Source organism: Lachancea lanzarotensis, scaffold LALA0S06, assembly GCF_000938715.1.
Source record: "Lachancea lanzarotensis genome assembly LALA0, scaffold LALA0S06, whole genome shotgun sequence".
NCBI classification, from domain to species: Eukaryota; Fungi; Ascomycota; class Saccharomycetes; order Saccharomycetales; family Saccharomycetaceae; genus Lachancea; species Lachancea lanzarotensis.
Window position 1 is genome coordinate 601213 of NW_019212884.1, and position 19152 is coordinate 620364.

The window sequence follows — 19152 nt, forward strand, 5'->3', positions numbered from 1 at the left end:
CACTGAAATTGGTAAGTGTGAAAGTGTATCATTATGTACGTGGAGGTTTCCACACTTATGGTAACGTTTAGAGAAGAATGAACGCATTGTGCAGAGTGCTTATTGGTGTTTTTACGTTCTTGAACGGATGTGAAACGCGCTTATAAGTGTTTTTACCATTTTCTAACGTATTTTGCAGCGTATTTATAAGTGTTCTTACCATTCCCTGACGTATTTTTGTTCAACCATGCTTATTCGTATCTTTACCATTTTCCAACATATTTTGCAGCGTACTTATTGGTGTCTCTACCATTCACCATCGTTTTGTCGAATGTGCTAAGTAATATCTTTACCATTTTCTAACGTATCGTCAACCATGCTTATTAGAGTCTCTACAATTCCCAACTGGCTGCGTACTTTCAATTGCTCAACTATTGTATCTAAATTCTCTACAATTCAAAGCTGATTGTTGACGCTCTTGATTGCTCAGTTATCGGCACTACAATCTCTACTATTCGCGACCACTTGCCATGCCCAAGGGGTTTTCGTGCCCTCAATTGCGATAATAGACACTACAATTTCAAATATGCTCAACTACTGGCCATGCTCTCAATTATACTATCATACATATTTCACTCTGCTATTACCAACCAATTGCCATGCTCTCAACTGTTCAACTATAGATACTACATTTCCTACGTAAAAATGTCGCCTCTGAGGTGTCTTTCCATAATAAACTTCCCAGCCTCTGGATAATTCCTTCCACAACTATGTTTCATTCAGTCTAGACTTCTCCCTCCAGGGTGTATCGAGAGAGCTTGTAAGCTGGATAAAACGTCCGTGCGCTCCGGGTTTATTACGTCGATGGATTATTACAAAATTAACACCATCAACGCAAGTGCCACCCGGTAGCATTGATGTCACTCCTGTTAAAACAGTAGCTGTTCCAGATTGTGTCGCTGTCATCTTGTCACGTGTTTGTGACCTTTTTGTCTTGCATCTGACTCTACACGAACAGAGGTTTCGGCACCCTTCCCAACTGGTTTTCGTGCTCTCAATAGCGCAACTAAAGACGCTACAAATTCAACTTTTCCCAATTGTTCGATCGCTGATACTACAATATGTACTATTCACAGCAGACCACCGACGTTCTCAATTACTCAATTACAGACGCTAAGTCCCCCCGATTTTCACAATTGATCGCTGATACTCCAAAAATAGTCTCCGCCCATACAAGATTGCGGCAAATGAGACTTTGAAATCTACATTTTCAGCCTTACCGATAGGCTCAGAACTGAAGTCTTCTTCCCAGCTCAATAGCCTACCCATCTTCGCAAGCGATACTCCCGCCGAACACACTATAACTACTCTCACGCTAATACCAATTCCCTTCCCCAGACTCCTGTCGTCCACATCTTCTTGTCTCTTTATATACTCTTGAATTAATCTGGAGTTTCTGACAGCACACAGTTACCCGGCCACTCGGCTCTAAATCTTTAACGCGACTTCAATTTCAATCAAATTCGTGTTCCTGATCACAACTCGCGTACCGCCAACCAAAATCCAAGATACAACGATGGACCCGGAACTCCAGATCAAAGCGCTGGTCGATACACTGGCACCAAGGACCGCCCATCAATACAAGCTCTATCATACCAAGTTTCTACAATGGTGTCGAGATAATCAACTGGTTCGCACGCCGGTAGCAGATCATCCCTACAAAGATGTCATCGTTACTGCCACACTCGTACATTGGTTTGTACTTTCCAAGTTTGTGTGTGCCAAAGATTCGCAACTGACTGTGTCTGTTCTCCGCAAAATGATCAGCGCTTTCAAATTCCTGCATCGTGTATGCAAAGCGTATGAACCTGAGTATCCATACGAGCTCGATAACGACTATTTAGAAGACGTGGCACGATTGCATATCAGTGCTTGTGCCGAGAAAGCTCCAATTTCATCCCTCGAAATAGTCTCAGTCAATCTGTGGAGGCCCAACGGGAAACGATTCTCAGAAAAGTTCTTCAAAGGCGGCATCGAAAAATTGCGTTTTTTAGCTGACTTCCATTTGCAGCAATACTGGCACCTCAGCTTTGCCGATAGATCGCAGCTTACTCTGGGGGACCTATTTGCTGCTCCAGAGTCTCAAATGCTCATGACAGATAGAACGATAGACGGGCCACCATCGCTTTTACAAAGGCTGGCTCTGCTACCGCAGGACATCCCTTGGAAATGTCCTCTAACCACACTCGCTGCTTACTTTTTTTTACGCTTTTACGGAGTACCGAAAACTTACCGAGGAGACGGATTCCCAGATCTTCTGGATAGTGACGATTGGCGCTTTTTACCGCTGATTCGTGGTAAGTTCATAGACAAGTATCCGCGCGAAGAAACAATGGCCAATTATTACGCTGATGTTTTCCGCACTTGCCATCTACCTTACAAGAGGAGAGAATACTTCTATAACAAGGTAGCCGATAATTATCAGTACCCTCGCGTACGACGCACTGAACTGAAGGGACTGGACGACCTAGGTTTGGGTAAACAACGCGTTTTTTTCCCTCAGGATATTGCCATTGACTTTCTGCGGCATATGAACAGATTTCCAGTCTACAAACCCGCATCAGCCCTTCGTGAGCGTCCTACATCCGATATACCGCAATCTTTACTTGTCCAAGTATTTCCAGAGGTAGAATCCTATAAGAGGGTTTTCGACAAGTTGAGTGACGATGCCAAGCAATTTTTGAATGTGCTAGAGCTGTTGCGAGACTGTCTGGTTGCAGCTTTGCCGCTTATCAATCACTTTTACCCAGAGCACGATCTTCTACGAGAGTCCGTTTTCCAAAACACAGAGTTTCAGACCTACTGTAAACAAAAGATCGAGGAATTGCGCGCTAAGGATGAGCTGCAAAAATTTGAATCGGAAGCTTTAGACGAAACCAGCTTCGGACAAGCTTCAGCTCCGCTAGAGACAGAAATGGGTACTTCTAGACCATCTGTGGTGCCCATACCACAGGATTCAGATACAGAAAGCCTTCACGCTTTTCTTCGCGACCAGACCTTCCGCATGGTTCAATATCAAACCGTCACAAACTTTCATCTTCTGTTGCAGTCCTTAAGCCGCGTATTCGAAAAACTGGAGACTAAAAAAAGTACCCGGGAATATATACTTTACCAGTTGGGCTCACTGGAACAATCATTGCAGGAACGTATTGCTCGTAGCGCCCCTGATGACGTTAAAAAAGAAGCAGACTCGAGTGCTGATACTTTGGCACCAAGTCGACCAGAAGAAATTCCTAATAAAGCGCCTTTCCAGCGGACAGGGTACGATAGCGATGCAGAAGATGATGAGGACTACAATGAAGACGTTTCGGAGCAAGTACAAGGAGATGATGACGAAGACGTGAATTCCAACTTACAAAGTGAACTTCAAACTCTCGTGGCTCAGGTAATGGACGGTAAATTCAGAGGCGAACTGGAGAAGCATACATTGGAAACTGAGTCTCGACTTCGACAGCTGATTGCCGTTCAGGTCAAAGAAGAAGTACGCAAACAATTGGCGCAGTACATGAATCAGGAATCCCGGTCACCTACCCCACATTTGTTGGATGACAATAATACGAGCCAGAAGCGTATGAGAGATGATTCTGAGCCACCATTAGAGGCGAGTCCAGATGAGGAAAACTTCACGCTTTCTTCGCAACTCGATAGCATAGAAGACATCGTGCTGGAGTGGTTTACGCCAAATCCAGAGATGAATAACGAATGTGTGCACACCATGAACCGAAAATTCGGTAAGACTTGGAGAACAACATCATCCAAGACATCAGAGCTTTACCGACAGCGCAAACTGATCGTTGAGTTCTATATTTGTCTCGTAAACCAAAGGAAGATGGACAGATATAAAGCAGTAGCTGTTTGCGAAAACCTAAGAGGTAGTGAATCTCTGGAGGCCTTCAGTAACAAACTTCGCCAATGGAAAAGGCAGCATAACAATGAATTTGACGGCCTAGGTTAATTTGACTACAGGGATGAGATATACTGGCTAACACGATATGCATCACGTGACCCACGTTCCCTCATCGCATCATTTTAATAATGAGGGAAATATCAACTAAACGAACAAAGCTGTTCAAATGCTTCAACAATTACCAAGTACAAACGCCCACAAAGCTTTTACATGGTTTACCAATTCTGAACTCAATAATATTCAAAGATATGATAACGCACATACTATTCATGTATTTGCTACGAAGCACTCTTGCGGTGATTGTTCCCTGGCTCGATAATGATCCCTTTACCGAAAGCCAAGTGCAAACCGAGAACCTAGGGTTCGGTCGCCCGCCAGTAATACCGCCGGACGAGATAACAGACGAAACGCGAAGTCTGCCCCACGAAGGGTTTATCCCTGACTATGTGATAGACAGTTGCCCTTTAGTGCATCTCTATAGTGAAGAAGTTTATTATCCTGCAGACATCTCAGACTTCGTCAAGCATTTTAACATCCGCGTCCATAACGACTCGATTGTGAAGGATGCACCGGTGAGAATCAGTGATCTGAACGCTAAGTTTGCAGGGTCTCACGAGTCCGGTGAATCCGTGTTAAGCCAAGATACGTATCTTTCATCCGTTGACGATTTTGCCAAAGATCCCCGATGGCTGTTGGGACACAAACCAGACTACAGTACGGGCCATATCAAAGATGCGCCGGCAGTGTTGATAGTAGTCGACAAAGGGAACGGCTGGGTCGACGCGTACTGGTTTTATTTTTACTCCTTCAACTTAGGTGCGTTTATCATGGGCTATGGGCCTTGGGGTAACCATGTAGGCGATTGGGAACACTCTCTGGTACGGTTTTACGAAGGAGAGCCTCAGTATCTATGGATGAGCGCCCATGGCGGTGGAGGATGCTACAAATACGACGCTATCGAGAAAAAGACCCGTCTTAGCTACAGTGGCACAGAGCCAACTTCCAAGATCGAGGAAAGACCGCTGATTTTCAGCGCCCGGGGCACACATGCGAATTACGCCTCTGTTGGTCAGCACGCCCACGATGTGCCGTTCTTTTTCTCTGCCCTTAGCGATTTCACAGACCGCGGCCCTCTATGGGACCCGTCACTCAATTATTTGGCCTACACTTATAACGGCACAGCTGCTACCCCTGCGACTGAGCGTGAAAGCGAGATTGGCAGTGAGTGGCTGTACTATTTGGGTCATTGGGGAGACAGACAATTGGATAGGAAAGATTCACGGCAGAAGTGGTGTCCTGTGCAATGGCGCTACATCGATGGACCTAGAGGACCCCTTGCGAAGAACTTGGAACGAACGGGTCTTTGTCAACGTCCCAAATGGTGGAATTTCTGGGGCGGGTGTCCCGCGAGAAGAAGTATCAAGCGGGGGCAGGGCATTGACGCCGAGCATAATGATCTTGTGGGTGACAATTGTGGTATTTTACTTTACAGAATTCGTCCCAAATGGCTGAGGGCTGTTGCGAGGTTAGTTATGTGGCGAGGAGTCACCTGCTTAGTCATGGACTATTTTACCGGTTAATGCTCGCACATTCATACAGGGCCCAGACCTCACAGGTCCGTTAGTTAGCTCTCGTACGCACACTGGTCCATGAACGATGGTCATTGCACTAAACAAGCTGGTTACCTCGACTTGAGGAATTAACTCATTGTAAGCATGTTTCGTTTAAACAAGGTTGGCGATATAACCAACTTTCATACATTTACCTAATTTGGGGAAATTTATGAAGGGGGGGTGTTTAAACCGCCTTTAGCCGCCCATGTTCCCAACATGTACGGAATTTTCTGGAAAAATACCTGCATATCTCCAGATTATTCTATGCTGACGTAATCAATGACAGAAAATTCGAGATTCAGGTAGACCTTACCAGAACTAGGAATGACAAATAGTGGTGAACCGCCACTACAAGTGGGAGCAGGTTAGGTGGCAAGTATAAAAGGGCGAGTCTCGCTTCTCCCAGAGCTGAACTACCATCTATAAAGCTACCAAGGAAAATCATCAGCGGTGATTTACGACAACCAAAACTACCAATCTAATCAAACCAGAAACAAGAATATGTTTTCATTTGCTCAATCTCCTTGCATCTACGAATGTCGGCAACCTACTCTCGATACATTTTCGCCTTTGAGTATGGTTCCTGACCCTAAAAGGAGAAGAATGGATTGTCAACGAATGCGTTATCCAAACACTCGTCCTGCCAAAGCTCCAGTTAAATGGGATGTGACAGAGAAGGACAACGAATATGTGGTGTCATTTTTCAAGCGCTTGGACGGGGATGTTTTAGGCAATGCGGTCCATCGCCACTTGCAAAAATTGAGAGAAGAACGTCAGCCATCATACCGGATCGTTCGCGATTTTTTTGGAAACGAATATTACGTTGAAAATCGTTTTGACAATGACGCCTTTATTCGTGAAGCAATGGCATCATTGGATCTCTCTTCGATCCAAGCTCAGGTTTCCAAGCAGAGTTTTAAAGATTTCGAAATCACATTAAATCACAGGGGAGACAAACTTGTGGTCGTGAGCAAAAGAGACGAATTCTACCAAGAATTCGCGCTGGGCGTGGAATTTGAGGATGTCTATATTGCTGGTTTCGAAATGGTGAACGATAACGTCGCAGCCCTCAGAGTGGGTGTAAGAAAACCTTGTTCAAGGAATATGCTGCCCGTGAATTTCAGCTTCATTGACAACTGCGCCGAAAAGAGGGAGCTCGAGAGAAACCAGTCTAATGAAGAGGAAGAAGATGATCGCGCAAATTATGAAGTGTCACAGAAGGCAGCGCAAGAAGCTTACAAATTACAGCAAAGAGGGGAGCTAGCGCGCAAAGAAAAGGCTAAGAAAGAGGCTGTCGAAGCTGAATGGAAGGTCCAGGAAGAAGCTGCAAAGGCCAAAGCTGCTAAGGCCAAAGCTGCGAAGCGCATCGCTCACCGGAACAAAAAACAAGCCGTTATGGAAAAGAAAGCGTTTTTGGTCGAGCAGAAACGTAAGCTTCGTGAACAAAAAGAGGCTGAAGAAGCGGGTGCTGCTACTTTATCGAGAACTCAAACTCCATCTCCTTCACCTGTTGTGATAAACATCAATATTAGTGCGCCTCAAGAGAAGTCGATTGCGACAGCTTCTGCTAAAGCGGATAGGGGTCGTTCGCACTCGCCCGTCTTGGAGGATGTGGATGACGAAGAACTTCAAAGGTACCGCCAATCGCTAGACCATACTCCAAGAGGATCATCGATTGTTGACAACGTATAATAGTGTAGTTAAAACCAAAAAAATAGATTAATGAATTTTACGACGCAAAAGAAGAATATCAAAGATTGTATCGCCAATCGCTAGACCATGCTCCAAGGGTGTCATCGGTAAATCAATTTTGCTAGGTGATGAGAAACACGTTGACGGACAGGTACATAGATCAAGAGATGTTCACTACTTCAGACCTAGACCTTAACCTGATTCCATCACGAGTACTACAAGGTGTGACAAAAACTCTAAATTTTCCATCATTTCTCAATCCTGGGCGTGTGGCGTAGTTGGTAGCGCGCTCCCTTAGCATGGGAGAGGTCATCGGTTCGACTCCGGTCTCGTCCAAAGATTTTATTTTTTTCGTAAATTATCAAATGTCAATTTGCACCCTGGTGTAATATGACAAATGCGAAGCAAATACGACGATAATGACTGCCAACAGTGAAGATTAAAAACCTGCTTTTTACGCGTGTCAAAAAGCACTTATACATCTGCATCGCTCGAAAGACGGACATTCGTAATTACGATTATGCGCTTGGTGACGAAAGAGGGCTCAGTATGCTCATATTAGGGTAAATTACATCGTGTAAGAGAATCCCAATAGCAATGATGTATGGCTGTAATATAGTGTCCCGTGATATGAGCGTGATTGTCACGAGGCTGCTGTTTTCTCCATGGACATTAATTTAATCTCATACTTAGTAATTGCATCTATATAATAAAACGCTACGACCCTGCAGAACATTTCCACAAATGCATCCTAAATGACACTTCCAACACATCTGGTGGGTATCTGAAACCACGACCGCTGCGGCTGTGTCATTGTATTGATTTCTGGCGATTTAGATCTACCGAACGATACCACTATCGTTCCATTTTGCCTAATTTTTTTAATTGAACCCTTGGAAGAGTCATTCTACAGTGGTAAAAGCCATCACCACATACCACCACACTCTTATTTAGCCAACAAAGTGTTAGTATGCCTGCAATTGAATCGAGGTCTGTAAGTCGTGATGCGACTTTGACGTTTCAGGACTCGTTGTACCAGCACGCCAGAGCCATGAGCCATGTTTCGGTGCACTATGGGTCTCAGAACAATGACGTTCAGGCACTTCTGGAAGCTTTAGCTTTAGTTGCACGCAGCGGCCGCAAACTGATTTTTTTGGGCACTGGAAAGTCGTTCAAGATCGTACTGAAGTCCGTAGCGATGCTTACATCGCTGGGAATAGACGCCCGCGAACTGCATCCAAGCGAAGCGCTCCATGGTGACATGGGTGTGGTGCGACCTGGCGACGCCTTGTTGGTGTGTTCCAGCAGCGGCGAGACCCAGGAACTCGTGAGGTTCCTGAAACATGCCAGAGCCGTGCTGGAGCCGTCCTTGACTGTCCTGGTGTCGTCAGGTACGCATTCCACGTTGCACACACTCGTTGATAGAGTCCTGTACGTCCCACAGCCACACGGATTCCGCGAGACGACTTTGCAGCACGGATTGCCGTCTCCCACCATTTCCACGACGCTTATGCTATCGGTGTTGGACTCATTTTGTTTGGCGCTTTCTGAATTGTATTACGACGGCGATCTCGAGAAGCGGCTAAGGTATTTCAAGAAAATGCACCCTGGTGGTGGTATTGGGAAACAGCTAGCTACCGTGGATACGGTTGTGGGTCCCAAAGGAGCAGTCTCGCACGCTAACGGGGGCCCTTATTTGGCTAGCAAAGAAGAATGCCACATTTCGTACGACGTCTCTGAAGGTTTATTTTTGCAGTACGTGGTTGAATTCGACTATTGTGTGATCGAGGGTATACGATACAGCTCGCATGTGTTGCAGCACTGGTACCGGGCCTGGAAGCGTATGTCGCGCGAAGAACAATTGCAGCGCAAATCCGCTTTGAACGGCAGCTGGAATTTAGCGTGGGTGCTGGCACCTCAGTTGGCAACAGAGGCGCCTTAATAAAGATACCAAAGTATTCAGTGTAAATAGTAAAGATATGAGAGTGATTTTCAAAACAAGTTGTTGAGATTTTTTTGACATCTCAATGAGCGTACTGCTGACACAAACAAGAAAAATTCAAGGAAACATCAACCTCAACACAATAACATTAAATGAAAAGCTGTAAAACACTGACGAACCTTGAAGTGTTTATCATCTCAATTGTTTCTAAAGAACGTTCTCGTTCGTTCTCATGATTATTCGTAGCATTGAGGCACACCCGTTGTATCAACGTTCTTGGCTCTCAAGTTCCACCTCTTCTTTCACAATTAAGGTACTCTGGCCGAGTGGTTTAAGGCGCCAGGTCGAGGTCCTGGTCTCTTCGGAGGCGTGAGTTCGAATCTCGCGGGTATCATTATTTTTGGAGGTGTGTTAAGTATCCTGTACCTTTCGACGATGCTGTATGAGGGACGAGCACTAGTATCTTGTGTAGAACGATGAGAAGAACCATTCAACTTCAGCGGTAACCTGAAAGCTATTTCTGACAGAGACAAGTTACCGCCTTCTTTCTTACAAACAAGATAACCTACAGACCTTTCGGTGCTCTGAAGCGCACTGTGATGCAGGCATGCCTCTTGATTCATCTGATGAGGAAACATTTACTCGAGTCAAGATCAAGACGCAAGTTGTACCACCATAAATAATCATATCACGAGAAATCAGCAAACAACAGCGAATGATTGACAATTTCGGCCTTTCTATGAGTAACAAAACATACCACTGAAGACAAATATGCTCATTTTGATTGAAAACTCAATTTAAGTACCAATCGAATGGCTTAAAAGGTTATCAAGCATATATGAATAAGTCACCCACATGATGACGATACCATCCATTCCAAACTGACCCCTACGACAATGAAGAACGTTGTTCCCCACAGAAATTCAATCGGAGAAGTATCATCTGCGTTTTACAATTAGAAGACCGTTTAAGGTCGACGTTTGCTTGATATTATGGCATCTACCTCGCGATTGTGATAAAAAATCTGCCGAATGAACAATGTACAAAAGAAGATGTTCCATGAAGAAAATATTCCAATGCACATATTATTGAATTCCATTATACGCTATACAGGTGGCGTATTGAAGTAAGTTTTTGACGGAAATTTTGGAGAGATAAGGACTAAACGTATGATTATCACCGTTGATAACACCACTGCCATACCGGCTGATCTAGAAATCGAATTTGCAGGAGAACAAAGAGGGAGGAATTTAAAGAATACGATTTTCGAACCACGATTAAAATATACTTTTCAAAGACATTGTAGAAGCCCGAGAATCGACACGACTGACCAGACCCAGATACATCTAGGATTACGCCCAATGTTCTACTCACTGAGCACTTCAAGCAATGTGCCTCCAAATCGATTCTTAAGCTTACCGAAACAAGATTCGTATCTCGTTATGCACAGTTCTCAGGAGTGTTACAACAACCGCACTTAAAGAGAGGACAGTGATATTTTCTGATATATTGCCCTAAAAGTTGTTAGACACTCGTGTTGAGACTGTCCCTGGTGTGTCGCTGCGCAATGAAGGTGCCATATCTTGAGTGATTCTCTCCTTACTGCGAAGTGTAAACTGCCGTTCCATTGAGCCAAGAGGTATCTTTCCGTGATGTATCAAGATGGATCTGTAAGCTAGGGAAACGCCTCTGAAGGAATTCGAAACATTAAAGTGCCCCGGGTGGAGCTTGCATTCACGGTATTACCTATGCAGTTATCCATCAACGTAATCATCATTCCTGTTAGATGAGTAGAGTTTTTCCGGATTCTGTCGCTGTCACCGTGTCACGTGCACGTCATGGATCCGACGTTCCGACAAACGTTCTTCTTTCAAGCCAACTCACATTTTAATGGATTTGACTATGTTCATGCAAGACGTTGATCAAATTACTACAATTTATCAGGTGTCAATATCAGAATGAAAAATCGCAACGAAGTAAGCGCTTGAGCCAGAGCCAATGATAAAGATATCTGAAAAGTTTTAAGCAGCGTTTGCTTAACAAAGAGCACATAGTTGGCCAGTGATGAATAGTCAACAATCTACCGCTTGACAACAGACATGATCATATCACCTGTTGAATAAAAACTATTAATCATTTCACTAAGGTGTCTCGCCTTGCTTTGAGAGATGCTTTTCCACGAGCAAGCGGGGTCTAGAAAGGAGCGCTACGGACGTTGTGAAAAATAGAATTGAAGTGGTTAGAATGACGATTGTGACTGGCATGCCAGTTCCTCGCAATACATGGACGACCGTTGCGAGAAGCCGTATTGAATGATGGGTAGAGCCGCTAGTAGAAAGCAGGACTCGGGACGATGCATGAATTCGACTCAGTCAATGTAGCCAGCATCTAAAAGTTTACCTGTTTATCTGAGACTCTAAAGATTCAGGCGTCACTTAGTTCTTTCCTCCTCGCAATGTCTTTACGCCGCAGCTTGAATTGTTTTGAGCAGCTACAAGCCAGACACCATTATTTACCATCTCAGAAGAGGAAAGGAAAGAGATTATAATGAGCCGAGGCGTGGTCTCAGAAAATGCAACGTGTCCTTAATTTGAGAAATACTCGGTTGTTGCCTACAGGGAGATCGCCTTTTAGCGGCTTTCGATGAATGCTTCTAAAACGATAATTATGGAGCTAACTGAGCAGTATGGACCGAGTTGTTGCAAACAGGCTTGAAGATGTTTCCAGCATCGAAGATGGAGTTCCTTCCAGGGTTCACACTTCTGAACAAAAATGATTGAAGGTCACATCATTGATTTCTGACCACGACGCTGGAACTACTGCAGTATTGGGAGAATGGGAAGTATACTCAAGGGAGCCATCTGAGAAAGGCGCTACATATTTGAACTACTGGCTCTGAAACCAAAGCCAATTTCCAGTACTTTGCTCACTAGCGAGGCATCCACATACACATACCAATGCTAGGATGCACGTGCGGCGAGGAAACTGAGGATGAAGACAGCCATCGGTTAAAGTAAGTTGGCCCATCTGCGTTGGAAAGATTTGAACATTATTGTCTAACAGCTCTGGCTTGAAGCTTCCACCGCGTATGCAGTAGACGGATTCGTTGTGACCGTATAACACGACAGAATCAGCGAATTCGTCCCTAGTTGTGTTAGAGAGAGATCTATCCACCTAGCTTCCACGTGTTCCGACTCTGTTATCCATCAAATGCCGACATCGAAATCAAACTTCAACGAAGTCCTGCGCTTGAGCCAGAATCCGCTCACAAATGACCTTGCTTTTATTTGTACTACTTGAATCATTTCAACTGACTACTCCTTACGAATGTGGAAACTATCTCTGAGACTATGTGATGGGTGTTGTCTTAACATATGGGGCAGAAGTGGGGAGGAATCCGGCGAATCCGACTTTTTTGGCCACGAATCCATCACCATATACGCCATGGACACCTGGGGCGGAAGCTGTTAAACAATAATGCTCAGATCTCTTTAACATACTTGACAGATGTTCCTGCTTATGCTAATCGATGGCTTCCTATGTTTTCTTTCATCTTCTGAGATTGTAGATAATGGTGTCCGGTGTTGCTGCGGCGTAAAACCATGTGGCACGTGACTCATAATGGTGTCAGGTAAACAAGCTAACCTTTGGATACTGGATTCGCGCCCGGATTCGTGATTCGTCGCCAGTCCTGATATTAAGCAATGAGTACCACTTTCATTGAACACGTACAAACTACCTCCTGGATGTACAAATACCAGGACTCGGTAAGAGTAGACTTGAGTACATATTTTTACCGCGAGTGGATGTATTCGTGTAGACTGTCTACTGCGGTGCGTGAAGCGTTTTGATCACCAACAATACCTCTCACATAGCCTCAAGAACAGGTTTCATATTTCAAATGACTGGTATATTGAAGTGATCGTAGTGTCGGAACCTGTGCAGCTCCACTCTGTGACAAAGTGATCACAGGCACGTGACACGACGACAGTGTCAGAATCAACAAGATGTTCAAAGAATCTAGAAAACTACTAATCTAACAGGAATGACATTGATTGAACCAAATGAGATCAGTTTCAATTGATCAAATGGCTTACAGATCAGCCATTTCCGCCATTTGTACTCGAAAACTGGAGAACTTTTACATCCGTCGGTCACGGAACATTTCCGAGAATTTGTATAAGGAGGAACGTTTTATCTATTGAGACTCGACTACGTCAGCAGTGTTCGAGTTGTTAAGCTGCTTCGTTTGCTCATGATTAAGGTTTATGGATTCTACTTATCTTTCCGTGGCTCTCTTGGTTATAAGTTTGGAACATTCTGTTTGACCGCCACGAATATTTAAACGATTTTGGGGGTAAGAAACGTTCTGGAACTCTGCATTAGTAAAGGCTACTTAATAGAAGTAGTGGATTGCTTGCAAAGGGTTGACGTATTGTCGCTTCATATCTTGACCAATAAAGGATAGAATCACTCAAGATATGGGACGTTTATCGTGCAACGATAGAGTCTTAACCTGAGTATAAACACATAGTAATTGAAATATAAGCAGGGTCAGTGGCTCGGTGCTCACTTCGTAGAAGTGGTTTATTTCTTGTTGATGTTTGAAGCTGAGTGCCTAGCCGCGACAAATGAAGCTTGTTGGGAGTGATGTGTAAGGTAGATAGATGGATAAAGACTTGTATTTGCCATGTATTTACAGAATTGGAGTGCCTAGCCGCGACAAATGAAGCTTGTTGGGAGTAATGTGTAAGATAGATAATTGGATAAAGACTTGTCTCTAGCCATGTATTTACAAAAGATGATCACCCACACAACCTTTGTACAAGACTGAAGGTGCTAAGTCGTCTTGATTACAGAACTGAAGTGCCTAGCCGCTACAAATGAACCTTCGTAGCAGTAATGAGTATGATACGCAGTTGTATATAGATTTGTCTCTAACCACATTATTCACTTAACTGGAGTGCCTATCACAACCTTTGTACAAGAATGAAGGTGCTAAGTTGTTTTAATTACAGAACTGGAGTACCAACCGCCACAAATGAAGCTTGTTAGCAGTTATGAGTAAGATAGGTAGTTGGATGTGGACTTTTTCTTTAACAACGTTATCTACAGAACCGGAGTACCTAGCAGTAACGAGTAAGATAGATAGTTGGGTGTAAACTTGTCTCTAACCACATTATTTACAGAACCGGAGTGCCTAGCAGTAATGTGTAAGATAGAAAATTGGATGAAGACTTGTCTCTAGCCATGCATTCACAGAACCGGAGTACCTAGCCGCTACGAATGAAGCTTGTTGGGAGTAATGTGTAAGATACATAATTGGATAAAGACTTGTCTCTAGCCATGTATTTACAGAACCCAATCACGCACCACAACCCTCATACACAAAAAGGTGGCAAGTCGTCTTGACTATAGAATTGGAGTACCTGGTCGCTGCAAATGAACCTTCTTAGCAGTAATGAGTATGATACGTAATTGTATATAGACTTGCCTCCAACCATGTATTTACTGAACCCGAGTACCTAGCAGTAATGAGTAAGATACGTAGTGGTATATAGACTTGCCTCCAACCACGTAGTTGTATATAGACTTGTCTCTAACCACATTATTCACTCAACTGGATTACCCACCACAACGTCCATACACAAAAAATGAGCGTGGCACGTCATCTTTTCGTTACCGCTGATGATGAATGGTTCTACTCTCAATCTTCGTACTCGTACTCGTACTCGTCTCAGTTGCAACCTTCGCACACCTATCACCCTAAACGATCCCGCCAGAGCCCCACATATTATCTATTTTTGGACGAAAAAAAATAACCAAAAGACGCCTCCGCCCCAATCCACGCGGTTCTCGCTCCCACGACAACTACGCGCACAAAGTTCCCGTACAACTTGATATTCTGTTATATCGAAAAAAATTGATATCACTAGGGAAACATAAAAAACACATACTTGAGAAACAAAACTAAGCAAGAATTATAAGAAACAAGGACGGAAAAGCATCAAAAGGAAACTAATTAAGCACCTCAGCAGTATCAACGCGTAAAAAGCCTCGCTAGATTTCGTTATTGTCTCGATTTATCGCGCTCAATACCAGCTCGCTATCCTGTTCAACCGTGTTGCGCTTCTTACCCGGGTCTTTTCGCTGTTCTACGAGGTTCCTTCAGAGCACACAGATAGATCAACATAAGAAAGTGAAAAAGTGGGAAATATACCGCTCAAGAAGAGATATACACACAGAGAGGGAGAGAGAGAGAGAGAGAGAGAGACGGACACCGAGACACACACTGAGTGAGACACATACAGATAATAAGAAACAATAATCGGTCTGTTCTTTTCAATCGTTTTCAACTTTCCCAGTCGCTAAAAACTCGTCAAAATGTCGAAACGTAATCTCACAGATCAGCACCTCGTTTCCAGCAGTTCCGGGTCAAACTCCAGCGATAATGTGGCCCAAACCGGGGCCGCTGGCGCGGCCCCCTCGGCCAGCCATCCAGCTCACAACCCGTTCGCAGACGACGCCGAAGACGACACCTACGGGTCGTATAGTGGCAGCGAATCGTCGCTGATCCATCACAACAACCAGGGCCAAAACCAAGGTCAAAACCAAAGCCAAAGCCAAAGCCAAACCCTGGCTGGCAGCGGTAACGGGCTGAAATCCACGTCCGATTATCGAGGCTACTATTCCCGCGGTGCGACAGGATCGCGTCAAAACGGTGCCAGGCCAAATGTGCCGTCCAGTCGTCTCAATGCAGCTCCCGCTGCATTGCCCTCCAGCACCAGTCTAAGCTCTCATTTGGGCATCTCCAACAACGACATCACAGCCCCGCCCGGTTTCGACAGATACCCGATAGTAGGCGGGTCCCGTGTCTCGTCAATGGCTCCCGTCACCGAAGGTGCTGCACATCACCATCCGCACCATCCACCGGGTCCCAGTAACACGAACTCGTCGGCCTCAATCACATCCTCGGACCCGTTCATAAGCGACCAGGACTTTTCGCCCTTTGGAGGCTACCCAGCATCGTCTTTCCCACTTCATCTCGAAGAGAAGGAAGATGACGATTATCTACACAACCCGGACCCTGAAGAAGAGGCCAGACTCGACAAAAATCGTTTCGCCTTTGATTTCAAACACATGGACAAACGATCAGCCGGAGGCTATATCAGTTTTTTGCTGTTGTTCCTCGGTGTCGTGGCTATATTCATCATTTTGCCTGTTTTGACATTCACAGGTGCCGTGAGTCACGGTTCTCCACAAACCATCAGTTTTCTTTCGCTTTACGAATATCCACAACTTTCTGCAATTCGCCAGTCTCTAGTGGACCCCGATACACCGGACAGCGCTAAAAATTTCACTGCCAAAGACGGTTCTTCGTGGCCCCTGGTCTTTTCAGATGAGTTTAACGCTGAAGGTCGAACTTTTTACGAGGGAGATGACCAGTTCTGGACTGCTGTAGATATCCACTACGACGCTACTCATGACTTGGAATGGTACTCTCCAGATGCGGCACAAACGGCAAACGGTACACTAAAGCTTACTTTGGATGCCTACAAAAACCACGGCCTATACTACAGGTCTGGTATGGTTCAAAGTTGGAATAAAATGTGTTTTACGCAAGGTTACATTGAAGCATCCGCCAATTTGCCCAATTACGGTCGTGTTATGGGGTTATGGCCCGGTATGTGGACTATGGGAAATCTAGCAAGACCAGGTTATCTTGCATCTACTGAAGGGTTATGGCCGTATTCTTATTCGTCTTGTGATGCGGGCATAACACCTAACCAAAGTTCTCCCGACGGTATTTCCATGTTACCGGGCCAGAGACTATCTGTGTGCACATGCGATAATGAAGACCATCCCAACCAAGGTACCGGAAGAGGTGCTCCTGAAATCGATATCATTGAAGCCGAGACAGATACCACGATTGGCGTTGGTTTGGCCTCTCAGTCTCTTCAAATTGCTCCATTCGATATTTGGTATATCCCAGATTATGAGTTCATCGAAATTTACAACACGTCCACTACTGTTATGAACACCTACTGTGGTGGTCCGTTCCAACAAGCCGTTTCTGCAGTTTCTACTTTGAATTCATCATGGTACGAATTTGGTCCTGATGCTGGATACTACCAGTCTTATGGCTACGAACTGATAAATGACGTTGACAATGGATATCTAAGATGGTTCGTTGGTGACAAACCAATGTACACCATATATTCAAAGGCACTGCACCCCAACGGAAACATTGATTGGAGGTTATTGAGTAAAGAGCCCATGTCTGTCATTTTGAACTTGGGTCTCTCAACCAACTGGGCGTACATCGATTTCAACTCTATTTTCTTCCCAGTCACGATGAGCATCGATTATGTGCGTGTGTATCAACCAAGCGACGCGGTTAACATAAATTGCGACCCGGCTGGCTATCCAACTTATGATTACATCCAGAAGCACTTAAACGCTTACACCAATTCAAATTTGACCAGCTGGGAGGATGCAGGATACACCTTCCCGAAAAATATTCTCACAGGAAATTGTAAAAGTTCGAAGTACTCGCTTTCTCAGAACTCTTAGAGGAACCGACAAGAAGGATAAATTTGCATAACCAGGAGGAGAAGTTCAAAAGTCATATAAAAAACAGGGAAAGAGTGCAAAGGGCGATCTGCATGAGTGTATTCACCGTTTGAAGTCGGTGAGGTTTTAGCGGTCTTTTATAAACGTTCACCGCTCGTTCTTATATTAGTATAAATATTTGTCCACTTTAAAGGACTGACATCATTATTAGAAGTTTCTTATACGTTGTTTTGGTTTGTCTGATGATATTTCGACAATCTCTCTATCTGGGGACGGAGGAGTGTGAAACTGACCTCCATTCAACTTGCTTTTTTGGCTAAAACTTCTTAGCTCGTCATCCATACGCGTCAAAATCTAAAAAAAAACTAAAGCTCCGATACGGGGAGTCGAACCCCGGTCTCCACGGTGAAAGCGTGATGTGATAGCCGTTACACTATATCGGATGGAGCTTGAAATTCCAGCGCTACTAAAATTAACCATGGGAATGTAGAAGTCGCGTGACAAGACTTCCTAAGCAACTATGAGTTGTGATCCAGGCGTGATGAATTCAGACGCATTTTTGTATGGCTAATAAGTAGTTGGCTAACATCATTAGGCAACCCATATAACGTCAAACCTCTTGCTATATTTGAAAGAAAGGACGGTCAGAAGTGTTGTAAGATTCTCCCGCTTGTTATGGCCCAGATGTATTAGTTTTCTTTGTCCATGGTAGATTCCAATCCAGCATTTAATTTTAGAAATTGCTGAAATTAGCGAAAACTTGGAAACCTTACATATTCCAAGATAATACTATTGCTGATTCCGGATGGTGTAACATCATCTTTCATACCGTAATCTTAAGCCAACAGCGGCATTCTCCTCGATGATGTTGAAGATTAAGTTGCCGGGCCTTCGTTTACTATTACTTGAGTCTACCTGACTGGTATCGCTTCCAAAGCTCAAACGTAGATGATTAGAGCAATGATCACGATCTTGAAGCTTCACTATTTCAATTTGCTAAAGCTCTTTCATAAGCACACACTGGCCAGAGTGACAGGGTTGTTAACAATCTCCGCGTACCACTGGAACTAGCTGCTATTACACCTGACTATCTATTGTCGTCAAGAAAAATAAAGTTTTTATGTATCTCAACAACAGCGCAAGTGGTTTAGTGGTAAAATCCAACGTTGCCATCGTTGGGCCCCCGGTTCGATTCCGGGCTTGCGCATCTTTTTTCAATTTTGATTAATTGAAAAATTAATATATCATTGATGCACTCTCGAACAGCTTGTGACATCTTGAATCCTGAAAACTTGAATTAACTAGTGCGGATTGTTTGGTGTTTATCCAGCATTTTTGGCTTGCTAATCGAAGCTTTTTGCGACGAGCACAACTGGTCTTGAACG

At 44.3% G+C, this 19152-nt stretch overlaps 5 protein-coding genes and 4 non-coding genes across 9 annotated transcripts; 8 read left to right on the forward strand and 1 right to left on the reverse strand.

Annotated features, from left to right (window-relative positions):
• Window positions 1-1555: 1555 nt before the first annotated feature.
• On the forward strand, window positions 1556-3994 carry CBF2 (LALA0S06e06766g1_1; the record flags this gene model as incomplete). The annotated part of the gene is made up of 1 exon (XM_022771989.1): window positions 1556-3994. One exon carries the CDS (start codon window positions 1556-1558, stop codon window positions 3992-3994), a length of 2439 nt encoding a protein of 812 aa, XP_022629137.1.
• Window positions 3995-4194: 200 nt separating this feature from the next.
• On the forward strand, window positions 4195-5526 carry LALA0_S06e06788g (LALA0S06e06788g1_1; the record flags this gene model as incomplete). Its single annotated transcript, XM_022771990.1, has 1 exon — window positions 4195-5526. The coding sequence occupies one exon, from the start codon at window positions 4195-4197 to the stop codon at window positions 5524-5526; it is 1332 nt and encodes a 443-aa protein (XP_022629138.1).
• Window positions 5527-6060: 534 nt separating this feature from the next.
• On the forward strand, window positions 6061-7251 carry LALA0_S06e06810g (LALA0S06e06810g1_1; the record flags this gene model as incomplete). The annotated part of the gene is made up of 1 exon (XM_022771991.1): window positions 6061-7251. One exon carries the CDS (start codon window positions 6061-6063, stop codon window positions 7249-7251), a length of 1191 nt encoding a protein of 396 aa, XP_022629139.1.
• Window positions 7252-7514: 263 nt separating this feature from the next.
• LALA0_S06e06832r lies at window positions 7515-7587 on the forward strand. The gene has a single exon. It is a non-coding gene; the product is annotated as a tRNA-Ala (tRNA).
• A 634-nt stretch (window positions 7588-8221) lies between these two features.
• LALA0_S06e06854g (LALA0S06e06854g1_1) lies at window positions 8222-9193 on the forward strand (the record flags this gene model as incomplete). Its single annotated transcript, XM_022771992.1, has 1 exon — window positions 8222-9193. The coding sequence occupies one exon, from the start codon at window positions 8222-8224 to the stop codon at window positions 9191-9193; it is 972 nt and encodes a 323-aa protein (XP_022629140.1).
• Window positions 9194-9505: 312 nt separating this feature from the next.
• Window positions 9506-9587, forward strand: LALA0_S06e06876r. Its single transcript has one exon. It is a non-coding gene; the product is annotated as a tRNA-Leu (tRNA).
• A 5990-nt stretch (window positions 9588-15577) lies between these two features.
• On the forward strand, window positions 15578-17767 carry KRE6 (LALA0S06e06898g1_1; the record flags this gene model as incomplete). Its single annotated transcript, XM_022771993.1, has 1 exon — window positions 15578-17767. One exon carries the CDS (start codon window positions 15578-15580, stop codon window positions 17765-17767), a length of 2190 nt encoding a protein of 729 aa, XP_022629141.1.
• A 371-nt stretch (window positions 17768-18138) lies between these two features.
• On the reverse strand, window positions 18139-18210 carry LALA0_S06e06920r. Its single transcript has one exon. It is a non-coding gene; the product is annotated as a tRNA-Glu (tRNA).
• Window positions 18211-18903: 693 nt separating this feature from the next.
• On the forward strand, window positions 18904-18974 carry LALA0_S06e06942r. Its single transcript has one exon. It is a non-coding gene; the product is annotated as a tRNA-Gly (tRNA).
• Window positions 18975-19152: the final 178 nt, after the last annotated feature.